The 17,945-nt window shown below is 36.4% G+C and overlaps 1 protein-coding gene across 18 annotated transcripts in view; it reads right to left on the bottom strand.

Moving 5' to 3' along the window:
- nbeaa (neurobeachin a) overlaps positions 1 to 17,945 on the bottom strand; it is a 361,778-nt gene that overhangs the window by 36,126 nt on the left and 307,707 nt on the right. For all 18 annotated transcript variants that reach the window (XM_088639451.1, XM_088639435.1, XM_088639437.1 and 15 more), the window contains 2 exons: positions 4,451 to 4,591; positions 1,769 to 1,888 (listed from right to left, as the gene is read on the bottom strand). In XM_088639451.1, the coding sequence (XP_088495577.1) occupies positions 1,769 to 1,888; positions 4,451 to 4,591 (261 nt within the window). The remainder of the gene's footprint in view (positions 1 to 1,768; positions 1,889 to 4,450; positions 4,592 to 17,945) is intronic.

The following is a 17,945-nucleotide window of genomic DNA, read 5'->3' as shown; positions in this document are numbered from 1 at the left end:
AGCTAAAGTCATTTCCGGGTGACTTGCTCTTTTGAAAGGTCGTCCCCGCTAGCAGTCATTCTTCTTTCAGCTTGTACTCATTACTGCTGGAGAAGGCCCGGATTAATAAAGAGGGCCCTAGTAAAACAAACTCTCTTTTAATCAGCTTTCTGCCAGGCATATTGTCGACTGGGGGAAAGCAAACATTAACCCTTGTCGAGAGAAGGGCAGCCACTCATTTGTACCTGTGCAGAGACACAGTCCAGCCCCCACCCCACTCCCAACCCCCCAACGTCCATTCAGGGACTGTAACTCGGCCTACAAAGAACTTGGGCTGGCTACCACAAAGTTCAAATCATTTGAACTGGCATATTTCTTCACTGAGGCAAAAAGGTATGCCTATGTACAGTACTTTTTCTATGTGTCTGTACTTCAGTTTATCTGTGAAATCCTGAGGGGACAGTCATTATGGAAATATCAAGGGTACATCCAAATGAAATGGTGCGTCTTCTTTCTACTTCTTGGTGTGAAATTAACCTTTAGTTGTCTCTTTAGTATGGAATTCTAAAAGGGAACACACATGTCAAAGCCTAGTTCAGTACTTCATCACAAGCTTTTCCTTTCAGAAATTCCAGAACAGTAGCATTGTACATGTGAGGAAAAACACTAGGTAGTCTACTTAGGCATACAGTACATGAAATCTCTAAATATCTTAAAGTGCACTGTATTTGAAACAAAGAGCGATATCTGAATGCTTGCTGTGTTTCTATATGTTGTCTTTTAACTTAATATATTTTGTTCACTCCCTAGCACATAACAGAAAGAGCTATGTCTGTACATAAAAGCCTACATTTTAAATAGTCCTCATCATTAATGCTTTATTAATTGCCTAAGGCAAACACTAACCCATTGCTCGGTGTGCTAGAAAAAATATGACACTTTGAGGTCAATGCTTATTCCTGCTGCGTGTTACAGAATGCACAAAATTGTGAACAATCAGCAGGGTACCACTGTCATTTTACCCTTCTTTGAAGTGTTTTATCTTAATAGAATAAAAGCCAGACTCCCTTTTCACCTTAGTCAAAGACTTTGCTAAAATTGTGTCATGAATTTATCTTTCTTTTACCACACTGCAAGATAGCTAGGTTTTTAATTACACTGAATCCAAAATGCATATTGTGTCTGTAAACAGCATCCTCCAGGCTGACTGTGATTGTCTTTGGCAGCTTTGTTCATTACTTTCAAAATCTGAGCCCCAAAAGGACCCTAGTTTGAAAAGAACTAATGGTACAGCATCTACTAAGAGCACACTCTCTTTGTCTAAGGAACAACAGGCAAATAAAAACAAAAGACACACAGACTACCGAATAGAAACATACAACAAAGCCCTAATGCAAAACCTACTAAGGTGAATGGTGCTAAATATAATTTTCAATGCCTAAACCTCCATCTCTCTGCAACAGGAACTGTATTAAACTACAGTAAAAACAGCAAAAGAACATGCAGGCAGATTATGATGGCCAACTGGAGGTAACAATGAAACATGGCCCTCGTCTTACAGTATAAACCATAGTGCCACATTTTCTACAAAAAAAATATAGTAAGAAAATATCTGTTGTAAAAACATGCAGTCAGTAAAATCCTGAAAATCCTGTAAGATACAGGGTTACAGGTACATAAATGGAAGACTTTCTATCATCTGCCTCTGATGTCTGTATATGCAGACAAAGAGTGCTGTACCCACGGAGTGTAAAAAAAGGGCTCCTAGTTGTGCCTGCTCTGACCTCACCTTTACATCGGAGGTGTCGCGCTGACAGTTCCGCCACGACCTGGCGATGGAAGAGAAAGTACGGTCTGGGTGATCGAACCTGTCATCGTTGGCGTTCAGGAAGAAAGTGGTAAAGGGTTCCTGGGGGAAGACAAGTGTGTAAATCCTTCTGCTCTCACGCAGTCATACACACTTTCAAACGTGCGACATTCTGTTTGGAAATAAACTGCGCTTGGTTTTTGAAACAAAAGAAAATTCTCACAGGCATTAATTTGACTTGAAGCACACTTTTTCCCAGTCAAGTTCTGTCTTGAGTTCTAGGATATGCTGTTTGCTTTTTATATATCCTCCATGTCCTCAGAGAAAAAAGTAACACTTATTTCAATTTATCTTTCTACATATTACACATTTTTATACACATAATATTTTTATTAATTCCATACCTACTGTATGCATATTACATGTTTTTAACGTAATATGGTGCTATTAAATTAAATGTAAGTTGTTCAAACTATAGATTTATACCATGGTTTTATATTATATTATATTATTGCAAGGGTTATAATTTAAATATTTTTTCCATGAGCAAGGAAACATCTTAAATTACTGTCAAGCACTGATAAATTCTTTCAAAACTCCAATGAAACAGAATGTGTCAATATTGAAGACCCTATTATGGGGAACAGTGTGCAGTGAGATTAATTCAGTGCTCCCCAAACAACACAGAATGTAAGCTGAAGTGTTATTGCTATTGCACGTTTTGCAAGTCATGTCATATTAGAAGGCCAAAGGCCATTCTGTGCATGTAAAAATTACAAGTGAAGCCTGTTCTGCGACTAGGGATTATATACAACAGTGGAATGTGCCTCTGCAAAAAAGAAACAAGGTGATAAAAAAAGTATGACAAAATAAAAAGGATTGCTGCATCTTGCTGTATTTGAAAAGGTTTTCAATAATTTACACATGTGAAATTATACCATTATGCTGTAAAAAAACACTGAAACAGCCAGAGATGGAAAATGATGGAAAATGGGGATGGATTTCAAATTCAGTGTGTCCAACACATCCATTTTTATCAGGGAATAATATTATAGTCAATGGAGTTTCTATGGAAATTTGCCCCATTTACCGCAGCAGAGCCTCAGGGTGAATTAATTATCTAGTTTCCTGGCTGCAGCATACATATTGGCTATTCTAATTGGGCAAAATTTCACTTTATTGGTTCATTTGAGGCACCCGAGTTGAATCCAATGGAAATATCGCTTGTGAGAGATAAACACCACCAGGCATCTTCAGAATCACAGTATAAGCTTCAGTCTGCTGTCAGAGTTACCTCTCAGTTCTCTCAAAACAAGCTGCAGTACCACAAGGGAAAACAGTAGAGCTGTACAAAGAAAAAATTCTTTAAGTAGTCCACAATAATTAATATTTGACTGGGAAAGGTAAACTGTGTGTATGGGGAGGCTGTTAATTAAATATTCATTTTTTATAGCTTTCAGACTACGCAACAATCCCAGGGGTGCATTCAGGCATTTTATATTCCACTGTTTTGTGTGCATTCTTTTAGCCACTGCTTTTACAGAAGAGGGATACAGAAACCCACAGTTCACCTCTCCTGGATTGTACATGTCTAGGAAAACCAAACAGTTCTCCATTCACCGTTGCTCAACATTTCCTCTGCTGTTAAACATATTGCATATTTAGCAGCTAAGATGATCAACTGTCTTCTGTTCCCATACTCAGGGCTGTAACACTGAACACATAAACCTGTCATGAAGGCGTCTGTAAAATTGTATTCTGCGCACTTTATTTAGTTAGCATATGCCAGTTTACTGGCCTGTGAATTTTTCTCAGAAACCCCTGGGGTGGAACTTTAGCCCTATGAAACTGAGATGTTTAATTTTTTTTCTCCTCTGTGAAGAACTGCGTTGATTTCAATTTCAATGATGAAGCATTAAGATGACATGAAAAGAGGCTTCTCTCAGGAAATTCACACACTACAGTCTAATTTAGTTTGCACATCTGTCCTTAATGCCTTATTCTGGCATTCAAGCGTCTTTAAGCTGTTTGTTGGCCATTTGGCTTTTTATTTCTGACACCTTTAAGATAATACAGACAGAACACACAATAATATATGTTTATTTTAAATAAACATCTTTTCTATCATAACATACACTTAATTTATTATAACCTATATTAGACTATTTAAATCTATAGCGAGTATTTAATTTTAAGCAAGCACTACTCTATAAAGATTTTCAGAGTTTGTCAGTTATCATTTTTAAGTGTTATGCAGAATGCTTCCAATGAGAAAAGAAATATCTCATGAAGGTTATTTCCTTAAAAAGAAACATAACCTGACATTCGGCATCGGAACCGAATGGATTTATATAACCTACGCTACCCTGTAGGTAGCTCTGTAAATCACTAGCTTAGGGGTAACAGGTAGTACTGACTCTCCATTGTTCTTGAGCCCTCACCCATCCAATGGATCTAAGTTCTTGTGGGTGGGGGGAGTTTTCTTCTCTTCCAAACCATCCCAAAGAGAAACTAACAAATTGAGAACACACTGCATTGATTTATTTTCCCTGCAAGCAACTTGAAACATTTCCTTTTCACCAAGGAGTAAAAATGATGTGCTTCTCGTTAGACCATTAAAATCTCCAGAAAATCTGCAAGGACAACATCCAGGACTGTACTTACTATTCGCACAAGCCACTGCAGGGTGGAGGCTGAGGTGGAGTAGTGGGAGTTATAGTGGTAAGGTGGCGACTGGTCGTCCTCCCAAGTCTCGTAGCGCTCAGCATAGAAGACAGCTCGCTTGGGGTTCAGTGCTCCAATTGGCTAAGAACAAAACAAGAAGCAAAGTAAGCTATGCCCTTGGTCGTATTAATATGTGTTTCTTGAATTATTGTCTTTTGCATCGTACATCTCTTGTGATGTATGCAGGGAATCATTTGAAGGGATGAAACTAGAAAAAAGTTTGAGTGGAATATGTGTATGTGTTCTCAAAACAAAAAACAAGCTGAGTATGGATTTCACCTTGGTTTCATGTCCGATTATTGTGGTTCTAATAATGAGATTTCCCACAAGACTACACAACATCTTTAACTATAAATATCTGTGACCAGACAATGTGGGAAGGTATATTTATAGCCTAAAATGAGAGTCAGCCTGAGTATACTTTATGTTGGACAATACAGTAACAAATCAAGAACCAGAAAAAAACACATCAAGAGCATCACATCATAATCAGTTCAATTGCTGATATGTTTTCAGATCAGATCATTTACCAGGGTTATGATGAGCACATTCTTTCTTTTCTCGTAATATCTAAATTTTAGTTAATAAAATTCCAGTGTATCTGCTGAGCAAAAAATCAAATACTGTTTTTAAATTCAAACAATGAGGCAGATTCTGCCCTAAAACAAGCATGTAGAAAAGAAGCAGTTACTGTATCCCATCTCCATTCACTCTCTCCTATTAACATGTGTAAAACAACATTAAATATTTTCACACAACTGTTTATCAGTATTAATGTTTCATACAGAGACTTAACAAGATTCCATTAGATGTGGTGGGAAGAGGCAGGGGCTCAAGGTTTGCAGTACTTTGGGATTTGTCTATCAGGCCCCATTTTTTTCAAGGTTGCCCTAAAAAGTTTTCATGCTCTAACGTGTTGTTGCAATCGGTGTTGGAGTCTGGGGAAACTTGATGAGTATCTACATGTTCTGTATCACAAACATACAAAGCAACTGCGAACTTTCTGTGAAAAGTTGTGTGTAATCCACATGGTTTAACCTTGCCTGACATGTCTTACACTTGTGGAACCAAATTGCATCAAACACAGCTTTTCCTCTTTCCTCACTAAGCCCTTTTGAACTACTGTAAAATGTTAAAATAAACATTTGCATTTTTGGAATTCATTCTGCACGTGACACAGCTACACCAAATCAAACCTTCAAAATGCCCAAAATACAGACTTTTATTACCCCTTATTTAAAATAAAATTATATGATACAATGATACATTTTCTATATTGTTAACCTTCTTCTTAACAATAGTTGGCTGCTTGTGTTATGAGAAGATTTAAGGCATCCTAATAGCAATTTTGAAATATCTTTCTGCAGAAAAGTTCAATGTTCCAGTGAAAGATTTAGGCTTTTTTACTTAAACAATTTGTTCAATTTTACAAACCAAATTCAACCTGAAAGAAATATTTATCTCTATATATCTTTTACACAAACAGTACATTAACCTAACACACCACCTTCAGTTAGTGCATAGCAGAGAGAAAAATGTTTTTCTGTTGAGATTTTTTCCCCCCCACACTGATCTTAAGTCAACATACATACCATTATTCCTGAGGGCATTTCATGTTTTAAATAATTAAAAACACATATGGGCATTGCAACACTTCAGTTCTCACAGCATGAAGGACTTTTTCACTTGTCACATAGGCAAATGTCTTCCAAGAGGAGCAAATTAAATGTCTTTCTCATCCAAACTCTAAACCCAGGTAGCAGTGGCCTCTTTATACCTGGGTTAACTTATCCAAGGTCGACCGACCAAGAAACAAACAGGAGGATAGCCCGGCAGGTGTGCAAAGCTTCATCCTCACACTGTTATCTCATTATTGCACAGCTCACCCAAAAACTGTTTTCAAGACTAGAACAATCCATTCAGCCATTTCCTAACTGCTTTTTCCAATACAGTGTCGTTGGGGAGCTGGTGCCTCTACCGGCAAGCTACAAGTGCAAGCAGGTTACACCCTGGATGCTAGTCCATCACAGGGAACACGCAGACTCAAAAACACTCACACCGGGGCTAATTTCAGAAACCAATTAACCTACCAGTATGTTTTACAACTGTGGGAGGAAACCGGAGCACCTGGAGGAAACCCGGATGAGCATGGGAAGAACATACAAACTCCACAAACACCCAATTAATTGGTCTCAGGGTTCCAGTGCTGCAAGGCAACAAAAGTTAACCACTGCACAACTATGCTGCTCTTTAAGACTACATTGTTCTGGCAGGTTTTTTGATTTGTTAGGATGATGTCTGATATGCTCAGTAAAGAAATTCACAATAGCTAATTATCTTTATATATCTTACAGACATAGAGAATTCATTAACATGCTTTTCGTCCCAATGCATTCTCAAGTGACCGGTTATGATGTCAAAATGTCTGCACTGATGTCAACTTTCTATGCCAGTTAAGCTGTCATTGCTTCTCTCTGTATTATCAGGACTGGACCTACAGGTAACAATTCAAATATACTTAATCATTTCATGACAAAAATGGACTAACCAGACTGAACAGCAGCCTGTAGTGGATGTCACTGCTTCATGATCTGCCTGGAACTGACCTTCAGACTGTGAGATTTTTCTTTCAAATGCCAAAGGCACAACAGGGTACCGAATTCTGAAATGTCGCCTATCATTTGGCGCATTAACAGATTTTTTACTAATATTTAGACATCCCATGCAATCTGTTTATCTGCCACTTCAGGCATTCACCAACTGTTAATAGACCTTTACTCTGTTTTAAAATTTGAAGGTAAAAACAGAAGCAGAACTTGCACCCCTGTCAAAACGTTTGCCATTTTTTCTGTGCATGCAGCTACAGTTTTGTGGAATCTTGAAATTCACCAAAATTTGACAACAACAACTAAATGACAACAATTAAAGCATATTAGTGCATCAGAACAATCTACATCCATCAAAAACCTAGGAAATGCAGTTTCTTACAAACTCCATAAAGAAGCAGAGAACAACATGCGATGATAAGGTACAGTAATACACTGTATATCATCTAATAATACACATCAACCTGTAAAATGCGAGGTCTAAGAAAAAGTGATTTTGATGGAGAAGAAACTAATTTCACTATACACTAAGTCAACATTTATAATCTTGGAAAGTAGTGTGTCCAGCTTCAGAATGTGTATTGGTATTACAAAGGCTGCCTATTCTCAGAGATCTGTGGTGAGGAAGTGGGGTGTCAGCCAAAGTGTGATCCAGAGGCTTTGGCAGCTTTTCCAAAATACTGCAGATGTTTAAAACTTCAAAGGCGCGGTCAGCCATGTTGAACAACACCAGCAAACAATGGGCTTGTGGTCCAAACTGTGACTCAAAACATGTCAGCTGGCCACCACAGCACTGTACCCTACTTACAGGCACTGTAAGTTTCAATGCAAAGCATTTGTGAATCAGCTATATTCTATGCCAGAACAGTTGTGGTCTCTGTCCATTATCTGCCAAAGCATCACTGGACTGATAAACATCTGTGTGTGTTGTTTGTGCAAGTTGAGACTTGGACTATAGCAGGTTCGTTTAACTGATGAGTTAACAACATTTTGAGAATCACAGGACAAGATGAAGTTTGGAAATAACTGACATCTAATATTGCTTTCTGCTGGTGGTCATAACCTTAGGAGAAGAGGAAAGAAGCTTACAAGAAAATGACCATATTCTGTAGGAGTGTAGTTATTTCTGGTTTATGAAGTAACAGACCTTTTTTTCTTTGTACTGTAGATATGATAGTTTGCTGGCACACATAATGTTATTGATTTTAAAATGCTTTTGTCTCATTTTCATTTCCTATTAAATATTACACATGGGCTTAGAGTGTTTCTTTAAACTCTAGCAATCATTTAATTTCTTTTGTAGCTGTGTCATTGACAAACATTATTACTTCATTTAAGCCACATTTAGAGGAGGATAAATTGCCACTTTTTACCTTTTCAATCACAGATCTAATAAACAAGCCTTGAAGGTATATTAGCTGTCAAATTTAATACACTTGGTGTGGAAGGAACCATCAATTCCTTTGGGGATGTGGATCCAGGAGTAAACAATCAATGACAAGCAGGCACTCACTTTTACACCTAGAATGATTCTTCTTGGCAAATTCTGAGTGCAAGCAGCCATAACCACCTTGCAGTGCCTCTGGGTTTCTGGTTAAGTATATAGAGAGCACACTACTATAAGCCAAAATTGATCTTTTAATTGATTATGTCATTTATACGAAACATAGGCGATTAAGGAGAGATCTAGTACAATTTTGCATTTAAAGCTTTTTCCCAGGAACAAAGATTCATTATTTAAAATATTTGGATATTACTATTAAATATTACTTTAAAATATTTTAACCAAACAATAAAGCCATTACGTTCCAACATTCTGATATTTGATTCTACAAAAGAATCAAGCTTAAATCTTGGTATTCCCAAATTTCCTCATATACTAATTAATTTCTTCAAACGTTTTGGCAAATTTTGGAAGCTGTTCCAAATGTCAGTGTTATTTCAACAGACAGATATCAAAAGTACAAAAACCTCTGAAAGGCAAATCAAGTTTGGAAATCAGATATACAGTAACACTTCATATGGATGCTGATAATGTCTGGTCTGATACAGCATAACATTTCATTGACAAAGAACATGCATTTACAGTAACACATACTGTATATAATTATGTATTATGGAGGTTTCCATATTGAAACCTGAGAATAAAAGTGAGCTGAAAGAGCTGGTTGTTTTGAGCTTGACATTCTATGCACTATATGACTTCATTTCATATCAGAAATTGTCACTCAAGTTAAGTTTTAAGACTTCCAACTCATTATTTGTGATAACATTATATGCAGTTTCGACCTAATTCCAAACTATTTGGCCTTTTGCTTTTCTGTAATGACTATATGCGGGGATGTTAGTACAATCCAATGGAATGAAAGAGAAGTTTATTGGGAGCTTCGTTGATTTATGACGTGATAATAACCTGGCATGTGAAATACAGGCAGTGCTTGATTGGGTTGTGAGCCACAGGAAGTCTAGCACACTGTAAAAATGTTACTTGTGGAACCAGACTGGGCTTAAGTTGTACAGCCGATTCAGTAAACTACAGTCTTCATACCCACTTATTTTATGGAATACTGCCATTACAAAGAGCATATGTCCTCTTCAATTACTCCAAAAGAACAGAAATAATAATCAGAATGCCTGTTCATGTCCTTTTGATTTCAGAAGGGAACAGAAAACAAAGGCTCATCAGGTGGAAAATAACACACAAACTTGATACCATTTGTTAACATACTCACCCTTTGAAAGCAGAAAAAACTTCACAGCACACAAAACTTATGTCACCTTAAATTATTCAACTTGACAAACATTTTTTCAGATACTGTTACACACCACTAGAAATCAAATTTGGTGACCAAAAAATTACTCAAGTTTGTAAACAAAAATGGGACACTGTGCAACAGGGCAGTTACATACTTCAATTTTGTCATTGATTGTTCACGATAAAATGGAAGTAGTTCTTTATACAACAGTGTAGACTACCATAATGTTGTCACGTTAAATTTTTTATTTCACCTCCTGAGTAAAACATAGCATGCTTGTAAACCTATGGAATATTCGGCTTTACACTGAGAGGCATAATGGTAACAAAAGCACTACAATTTAAATACACCTGGTACTGTATCATCGCATAAAAAAACACAGATGCAGCACTTATGCTTAGAACAATGTCATGAAAAAGTATAAAACAGTGTTGAACTCATAAAATGAAGGTGCTTTAGAAGCAGACAAAAGATGTACAGAAATTAACAATAATAATCTGGGAACATTCTCAACAGAGTATGAACAGGCTATAAAAAAACAAGTAAATACTTTAGAGGTAGCACAGTAGAGAGAAGAGAGCAAATAATAATGTATTATTCATCCAATATATCCATGATTATGAAAATTAAAAAAGCACAATATAAATTAAGGGATTTGCATGCCTTTTTACCCTATTACTTCAAAATTAAAAGCCTTTTCCATGGTTTAATAGTGTTAATTCTTAAATACCCATCAAGCAAGTCCCCTGTCTCTCTGCCCTCACATGTTTGCCACTTGGGAGTAGAATAGCTCTGACTGGATATTTATTATTTCATCCAATACCAATTTTCCCATGCTCTTAAACTTATTAGATATAATCAATTGTGCATCCACGTGCAACGGATTCATGCTTGATATCTATATATCTAAGTTTGTTCATTTAGATTACTTAAGCTCCTTTACCATTCCTTTTACTTGTGATACATTAAATGTGCAATAGCTACTACATGTACATGTACTACAGCACTACGTTATTGTAGCAAGATTGCAAAAATCAGAGTAAGGTTCTGATCATTAGAATTGTTAAACTGCAGATGAAAGAGTTTGAAATAATGCCTGTGTATAAATTACGTAGAAAATGACTAACCTTTGCATTTTAGAGAAAATATATAAATATATAAAAATTGGACAGTTATGTCTAAAAACTAATAAAGGAAAATTAACAGAAAAATAAACTGGATTTTGCATTTATGGGAGTAGTCTAAAACAATGGAGAGATTGTTTTAGTTTACAAGTTTTTTTGCAAGATTTAAAGAGAAGCTCAAGATGACACATAGTTTATTACACCCCACCTAATCGACTAATGTTCCTACTATACCACTTCGTCAAGTAAGCATCTAGTGGTGCAGAAATGGGGTTAAAGGTGGCAATAAAGTATCTGGCATTAGTCAATGTCTTGTGTGTTTCTGTCTATCCTTTAGACATGAAAGCTATGTTTTGCTATAGCACTATAAACACTAGCAATTTCTGCTGTACCATTAACTGCAGATGTCAATGTTGGAAAAATCAGCTCCCACAAAACAGTAAAAAAGGATAGAATGTCTTGATTGAAATGCAATTCTCACCTATGGGATGTGTGGACAGTTCCAACAGGAAACTCTGTTCTGTGTCAAAGTTATTATGAAATATCTTTGAATATTTATTTTAGCCCACAGGAAATAAGGCACTTGTGCCACAAAATTCGAAGTAACAAAAATTTCATACTCAGCTGAGCTGATGTCACTATATGCCAGCTGCAATGAGGAAATAAAAAAATCTGAAATAAGAGCACTACTATCTTAAAATTGTTACTGATACAGGCACACTACAGTACCTAAATAGCATGAATAGTTCACACTGTAGTTGCCTAAGTTGTATGTAAAAATATTTTGGAAAACAAATTATTTCTTACATTTCAAGGAGATAATGTATAGAATGCGACAAAGATATTTAGCAATGCTTTCTTTTTAAATTACAGATTTCAATAATTTGATTTAAAGCATAATTCTAATTTGTAAGATAATTTTAACTTGAGTAATGACTGCTACCTACTCTTGAGTGTTAGGCTTCAGTTTATTTCAATCATCTTACAAACTTTGGATTAAAAACATCTCTGTTTGCAGTTAAACTCACAAAACAAAGGAAACATGTAAGGGGTGTGTTGGAGGGGTGGATTAACTGGTTAATATGAAATTGCATGATGGAACTTCACAAATATGCACAAAGAGGATGAGCTGCCACTGTTTACCTCAACTTACCTGAAGAGGCACCACATTCACTCTTTCAACAGAGTCTCAAGAGGCAAAACAAAGCAGACAATGTATGGTACCAGTCTAGTTGCGATTTAAAAAAAAAAAACACCCCTAATAAAGCTAAAATCAGGCTGGCACTTTAGCAGCTCCTCTCTGACAGCTTTATCCAGTGCACATCTCAGAAATGTACAGCTCTCTGGGTGCAAGGCTGTAATTTGTGTGACAGGGAAGCAGCATGAGGTGGCCATATTAAAAACAGAACTTCTCATTTCATACAGCTGGAAAGCACAATAGTTTTCATCTTTGGGATGGCCTGACTGTCTAATGAATACCTGAACAATACTGAACAGCCTGTAGATATTTTTTACCTTTATTTTTTATTACTTTGTGGCAGGAAATTCAGTACTTTAAGCCTACATCGAAAACAGCAATGGCTGATGGGATCTACATTCCAGCAGGTTTAAAAAACATGGAGCTCATAATAAAAGTTCAGAGAAAAAACAAAGCCCAGCTTTTGGCAATCACCATCACTAGAGAATAAATGCAGGAATTGAGTCTACCTTCAAAGACTCAAATGCCATTCTAACAATTCCAAAGGCCAAAAGGGTAAAATCGTTTTTTCTGTCATGAGCACATGGTCAGAATGTCATCGTTCAAGCCAAATTATACCCTATAATCGTCATTCCTCTAATTCAGATACAATAAGTGATGGTGTTGAACTTTCTCTGATGCCTCAGTTGTTAAAAACTCAGGATTAAAAATGAATTGATCAAACAAATCTTTAAAGCTAGCACCAGCCACCACTGACTTAACTCATAAATGATGCAAATGATTGCTGAATCTAAAGTTTCTCCTAAGGAGCTTCTGTTTTTCAACCTTTCAGTGCTTGCAATTCTACTAATTTAAATAATTACTCAATCACTTGGCCCTATTTTTTTATCCTCTGAGAAAATAATGAAAAGGTTAAAGTACAGATTAAACAAAAATCAATATTTACTTATGTGACTTTAATTTTCTAATAAAGGTTCAGACGGGGACACAATTTCCCACTGAAGATGTACAAAAGATTTCAGGACAAAGGAAGTCTAAAAATCTGACAGAAAATTTAATTTAGTTTGGACTAATGACAGTATTTAACACTTCAGTGTGCTGTTAAATTAATCCAATGAACAGCCAGAGGCAACATACTGGTTAGCTTCCTTTTCTTTAGGTAAGTAAAAAAAAAATAGAGAGGAAGTAATCATAAAAAGTATGACACTGAAATATATGAACAAGTAAAGTGTAAAGTTTAATTTCACACTGAAAAGTTGGGAAAACAACGATTCGTCTGAGACTGCTTTTTCAGCTTCAGAGCCCAAATGTGTTTTTTCTCTCTGTTTTTCTGCATAGAATTAACTTCTGCTTGTACCTTTATACCTCACAGGCTGACAGAGCTCAAATATGTGTGCAATTAAAAAAAAGAATGCTGTCCTTGGCAAATGGGTGTGTTTATATTGCATTTATCACACTTCACTAAGTGCCTAATAAGTGCAATAATCGCAGGTGTGTAGGTGTTCAGAAATATTAAGATGCATATCTCTTTCTCACTTGAATGCTCTAGAACAATGTTCACTGGAAAGAAGCTGCAGGACATAAAGTCTCATCCGGCACCTTTGAGTCATTTCCTGCTCAAGAGTCACCTCACTGACTCTGCAGGAGACGATTCTTAAACTCTTCCAACGCAGCTATTTTTCAAGCAAGATCACTGTGGAAATAGAGCCAATTAATGTATCAGGTATGGAAAACATTGGAACACGCTACATAAGTTAGCCTGTCCAAAATAAAACATACACTTTTCAAAATGAAACAAGAGCTGTGTTTCTCTAAGCAATATTGTGCAAGACTCATGTAGGATCTTTTATCACCATCTCAAGTTTGCAAATACTTCTTCAAATGAAACCAATTACTAAACATGACTTATTTCATTTGAGATGTTCTCATGCTGAGTGTACTGCACTGCTAACACTTGCATGAGAAAGGGAGTGTTATTTGTCTTTGTTGTCATGTAAGAAATGGCAGTTCATACCAGCAGCTCATTAAAAACCTGTATGTCTGTTGCACCAACCAATACCATACTGAACCATTTGTATTTGCTTCTAATGGGGAATAAGTAAAAATACACAAATTACTGTATCTCACAGTGTTCATCTTATTAGCTCTAATATAATGAATTATACAATACAAGGCCCATCTAAAACTGTTCTACTAGGTATGAGAGCTGACTCCAAGACAGACTATGAATGGAACTGAAATGAAGACTGAACTTGTACGGGCATAGATTAGATGACAAATATAACAATGGCAAGACAGGAAGGTGTAATCGAGGATTTTAATGTGTGAATATTGTCTCAAACATGAACTGCAGGTACAAAAAGGATATATACCTGCGCAATGCAGCTGAAAAGAGATGTGTAGACAAGACAGGCTGTAAAGAGATGCTCATCCGTGTTGATAAATACAGGTATTTTGTAAAGAATGTTTGGGTATATATAAAAAAAGTAAAACAGAACTTCATCACATCAGCTCTATCTATATCTTCCCTGTCTTCTTTTGCCTTTTAAGAAGGGTGGCAAAGCTATCCCACTTTTTTACATTTATAAATTGGATGCATTTTAAACATCAAATTATAAATAAAATAATTTCTAACTACTGGATAAACAGAAATTTATGTGACTGAACTGAATGGAAAAAACATTCAATTATAGTTTCAAACTCCTTAAAAACACTGATGCTTCCCAGAATTTAACCTCCTAGGTGCAATCCATACAGTTAACCACACTCACGTCCCCCCGACAGAGGAAAGCTGTGCTCTACCCATGGCATTTGACAGTTCTCAGTGCGTATAACTAGGTTCCACCTACTTCCTTTCTCTCCCTTTTCCTCTGTTTGCTGCATTTATTAATATACACGCAGGAAAGATGCATGCTGGCGCAATACATAATTTACCACAAGAAAGCCAACATTGTCAAGATGTGTAGGGGCACTGGCTCGTTGTGGTCTATTAGCTCTGAACTTTTTGAGGAAGAGCTCCAGGGTTCCAAGGACAACTGTCAGGAGACGAGAGACTTTGAACTCATGCTAATGAAGCCTGCGAATGGGCTGTAAACACTGCAGAATGATGTAGAAGGAATATATTACAATACATAAAGCATAACAGTCCCTCCGGATGGAATTTACAAGGGGGGTCTAAAGGATTAGATCACTTGGAAATGTCTCTGGATTCCAGCTCTTGTGGACTAGGCAAAAAAACAACGTAATAAAATGTTCAATTTCTACTGTGTATTTGGAAAAACAAATACTTAAATTAAAATCTATGATGTGTAAATATTCAACAGGCCTATTTTTTAAATAAAGAGGGAATACAAATTTTCCATTTTAACTTTTAATGCTCAATGAAAGATTTATAACGACAAATATGCAGTATATGGATTATAAGAAACAATTTATATTTCTGTTTCACATTAATTGCTTCTGAAGACACCTGCTGCGTTTAAAGAGAAACACAAAAATTCTTTTAAGAAGCTATTTTTTTGGAAAAAAATATATTTTGTGATACCCACCAAATTTTTAGATTAGCCAATTGTTTCATTTTTAGGTCTGGGCTTAAGTCTACAAATCATGCAACTTCAGATGATGGAGAATAAGGAAGTGCAGCCAGACTCCACCAACAGCCTATCTACAGTATGAGCCACTCGTCTTTTAACATGTCACAGGCAACACAGCCCCATATCTGAGGCTGAACACCAATTGGAGGAGAGAACCACGAGAGCCCTAACTGGCTAATCCCAGTGATGCTCAGCCAATTATGTGCTACAGCTTGAAGCATCTTGGTCATAGTTGGCCAGTGACTTGAAGCGGGATCGAACTCATCAAACGCACAATTGAGTTACTTTTCAATGTTATTTTCTCTCAAAGGAGTTTGTGCTGAAACATGGAGTGATGACAGTCGTGAAGACTCACTAACTCTAAAACACTGCAGGGGCATGGTACTTTGAGCCTGGCAGTGCAGGGAAGGTTACGACAAATCGACGAAAAACTAGAGCTGTTCTTTTGAGGAAGCGACCAACAAGAATGTACTGTATGCCAGAAACATCTAATGAATGCTACAACTGTTCCTTTCTATAGTTTAACTACAGAAGTCTACACACATCCAAAATCAAACTTCAAATCATTTCAAATTAATCAAACAGGTCACAATTCATTGTATGTACTGCACGGTTGTATTGTCATATTCACAGTTGTTTCACATATTTGTGGCGCATATCTCTATGTACACATATGTGATCATTTTGCTGAAAAAGAAAAATTGTTTTCTGTTGCCTGGGAAATTATTCAGTTTCTGTTACTGGCAAACTATAGTTTAATAGATATTTTTTGCTGCATTAATAAGTGCTCACCATTAACAGAAATCATGGAAGATGTAAAACTATACATCCTTACAAATGAATTGTGAGAGAAAATGGAATTGTGTCAAAATGTAGGTATTATACATTGCTCCTTTTAATGGGCAGACCCAGCATGTTATTTTAGACTGCTTATCCTTTCAATGGTTTTACATTAGTAATTTAATATGTACAGTATATACACCATCATCCACCAAATGTCGACAAATGTAACCTTATGGTGACATACCTGTACCGTATATGTGAAAAAATGTGTATGCCAGTATTGATTTTACGAAAGAGATTTACTGGAAATAAAAATAGTGGGATATTCAACACAAATATCACATGACTGAAATCATATACTGTATGCTGTACAAGATGCTGAATAAAGTGAAAAACATGATTAAGCACAACCTTGATGCACAACCTATGTTTTCAAATTGTTAAGAAATAGTAACTATTTGACTATTTTATATGCTAAAGCAGGAGATTCAGGATTATTATTCCCTATAACACAAAAAGACACTAACAGGCCACACCAGGCCATCTGCTTGCCTTCTTTCTTTCTATTCCAAAATGGTCTAAAGAATACAAACAGAATATGAGACAGGAATGCAATTCAATTTCAGGTCAGTGAATCCCCGAACTGCAGTTGAATTTGTGTAACTAACATTTCTGATGCTCGAAGGAACACAAACAGAACATGGCGGACGAATCAGAAGGCCAGAGCAGTATTAACAGCCGAGACAAATTAAGACGAGGGAGTGGGCTCTGAAACAAAGCAGGTTATTTCAGCATTCAGTTGATTTATAATTATTTGTCAGACCCATGAAGGTCTGCTGATGACAGCGTTTTAGGAAATTCACTGGTATGACATCCTGTGCCCAGGATGGGCACCAGGCATGCACGGTTTTAATGACCAGAAGATTCCAGAGCAGCATAATTTATTGTCTGCAGATTACCATCCCGAATTCAGCTTGCCTATTTAGGGGATTAAGATAATGCAGGAGAACAAAATCTGCACTCTATCTAGTTAGCAATCATAAAAACAAACCGGGGAAGTGTAGTTCATTTTGAATCTTGGTTCATAGAACATTACTCACTTTATTGTCAGCCTGTTTTGTTTAAAATCTGTTCAATGATTTGTTATTATCTTCTACTGTATATTGAAGTTACTGTATATAAACAATCGATCTCTGTTCAATAACTGAAATAAATGAGTGACAAAGAAGCATACACTGTTGTGATCTAATGATGTACGATCGATGGTTTTCTAAAGTAGCCTGAGCCATTTCTCTGTGTTGTAATTAGCAGTGTATACTACCCAAATTAATAATAAGATGTTGTAGGAATAATATTCAGTGCTATATGTTTTGGG

The sequence above is a fragment of the Lepisosteus platostomus genome, chromosome 7 (assembly GCF_059453375.1).
Source record: "Lepisosteus platostomus isolate fLepPlt1 chromosome 7, fLepPlt1.hap1, whole genome shotgun sequence".
Classification (NCBI taxonomy): domain Eukaryota; kingdom Metazoa; phylum Chordata; class Actinopteri; order Semionotiformes; family Lepisosteidae; genus Lepisosteus; species Lepisosteus platostomus.
This window is presented reverse-complemented; position numbering and strand designations above follow the sequence as displayed.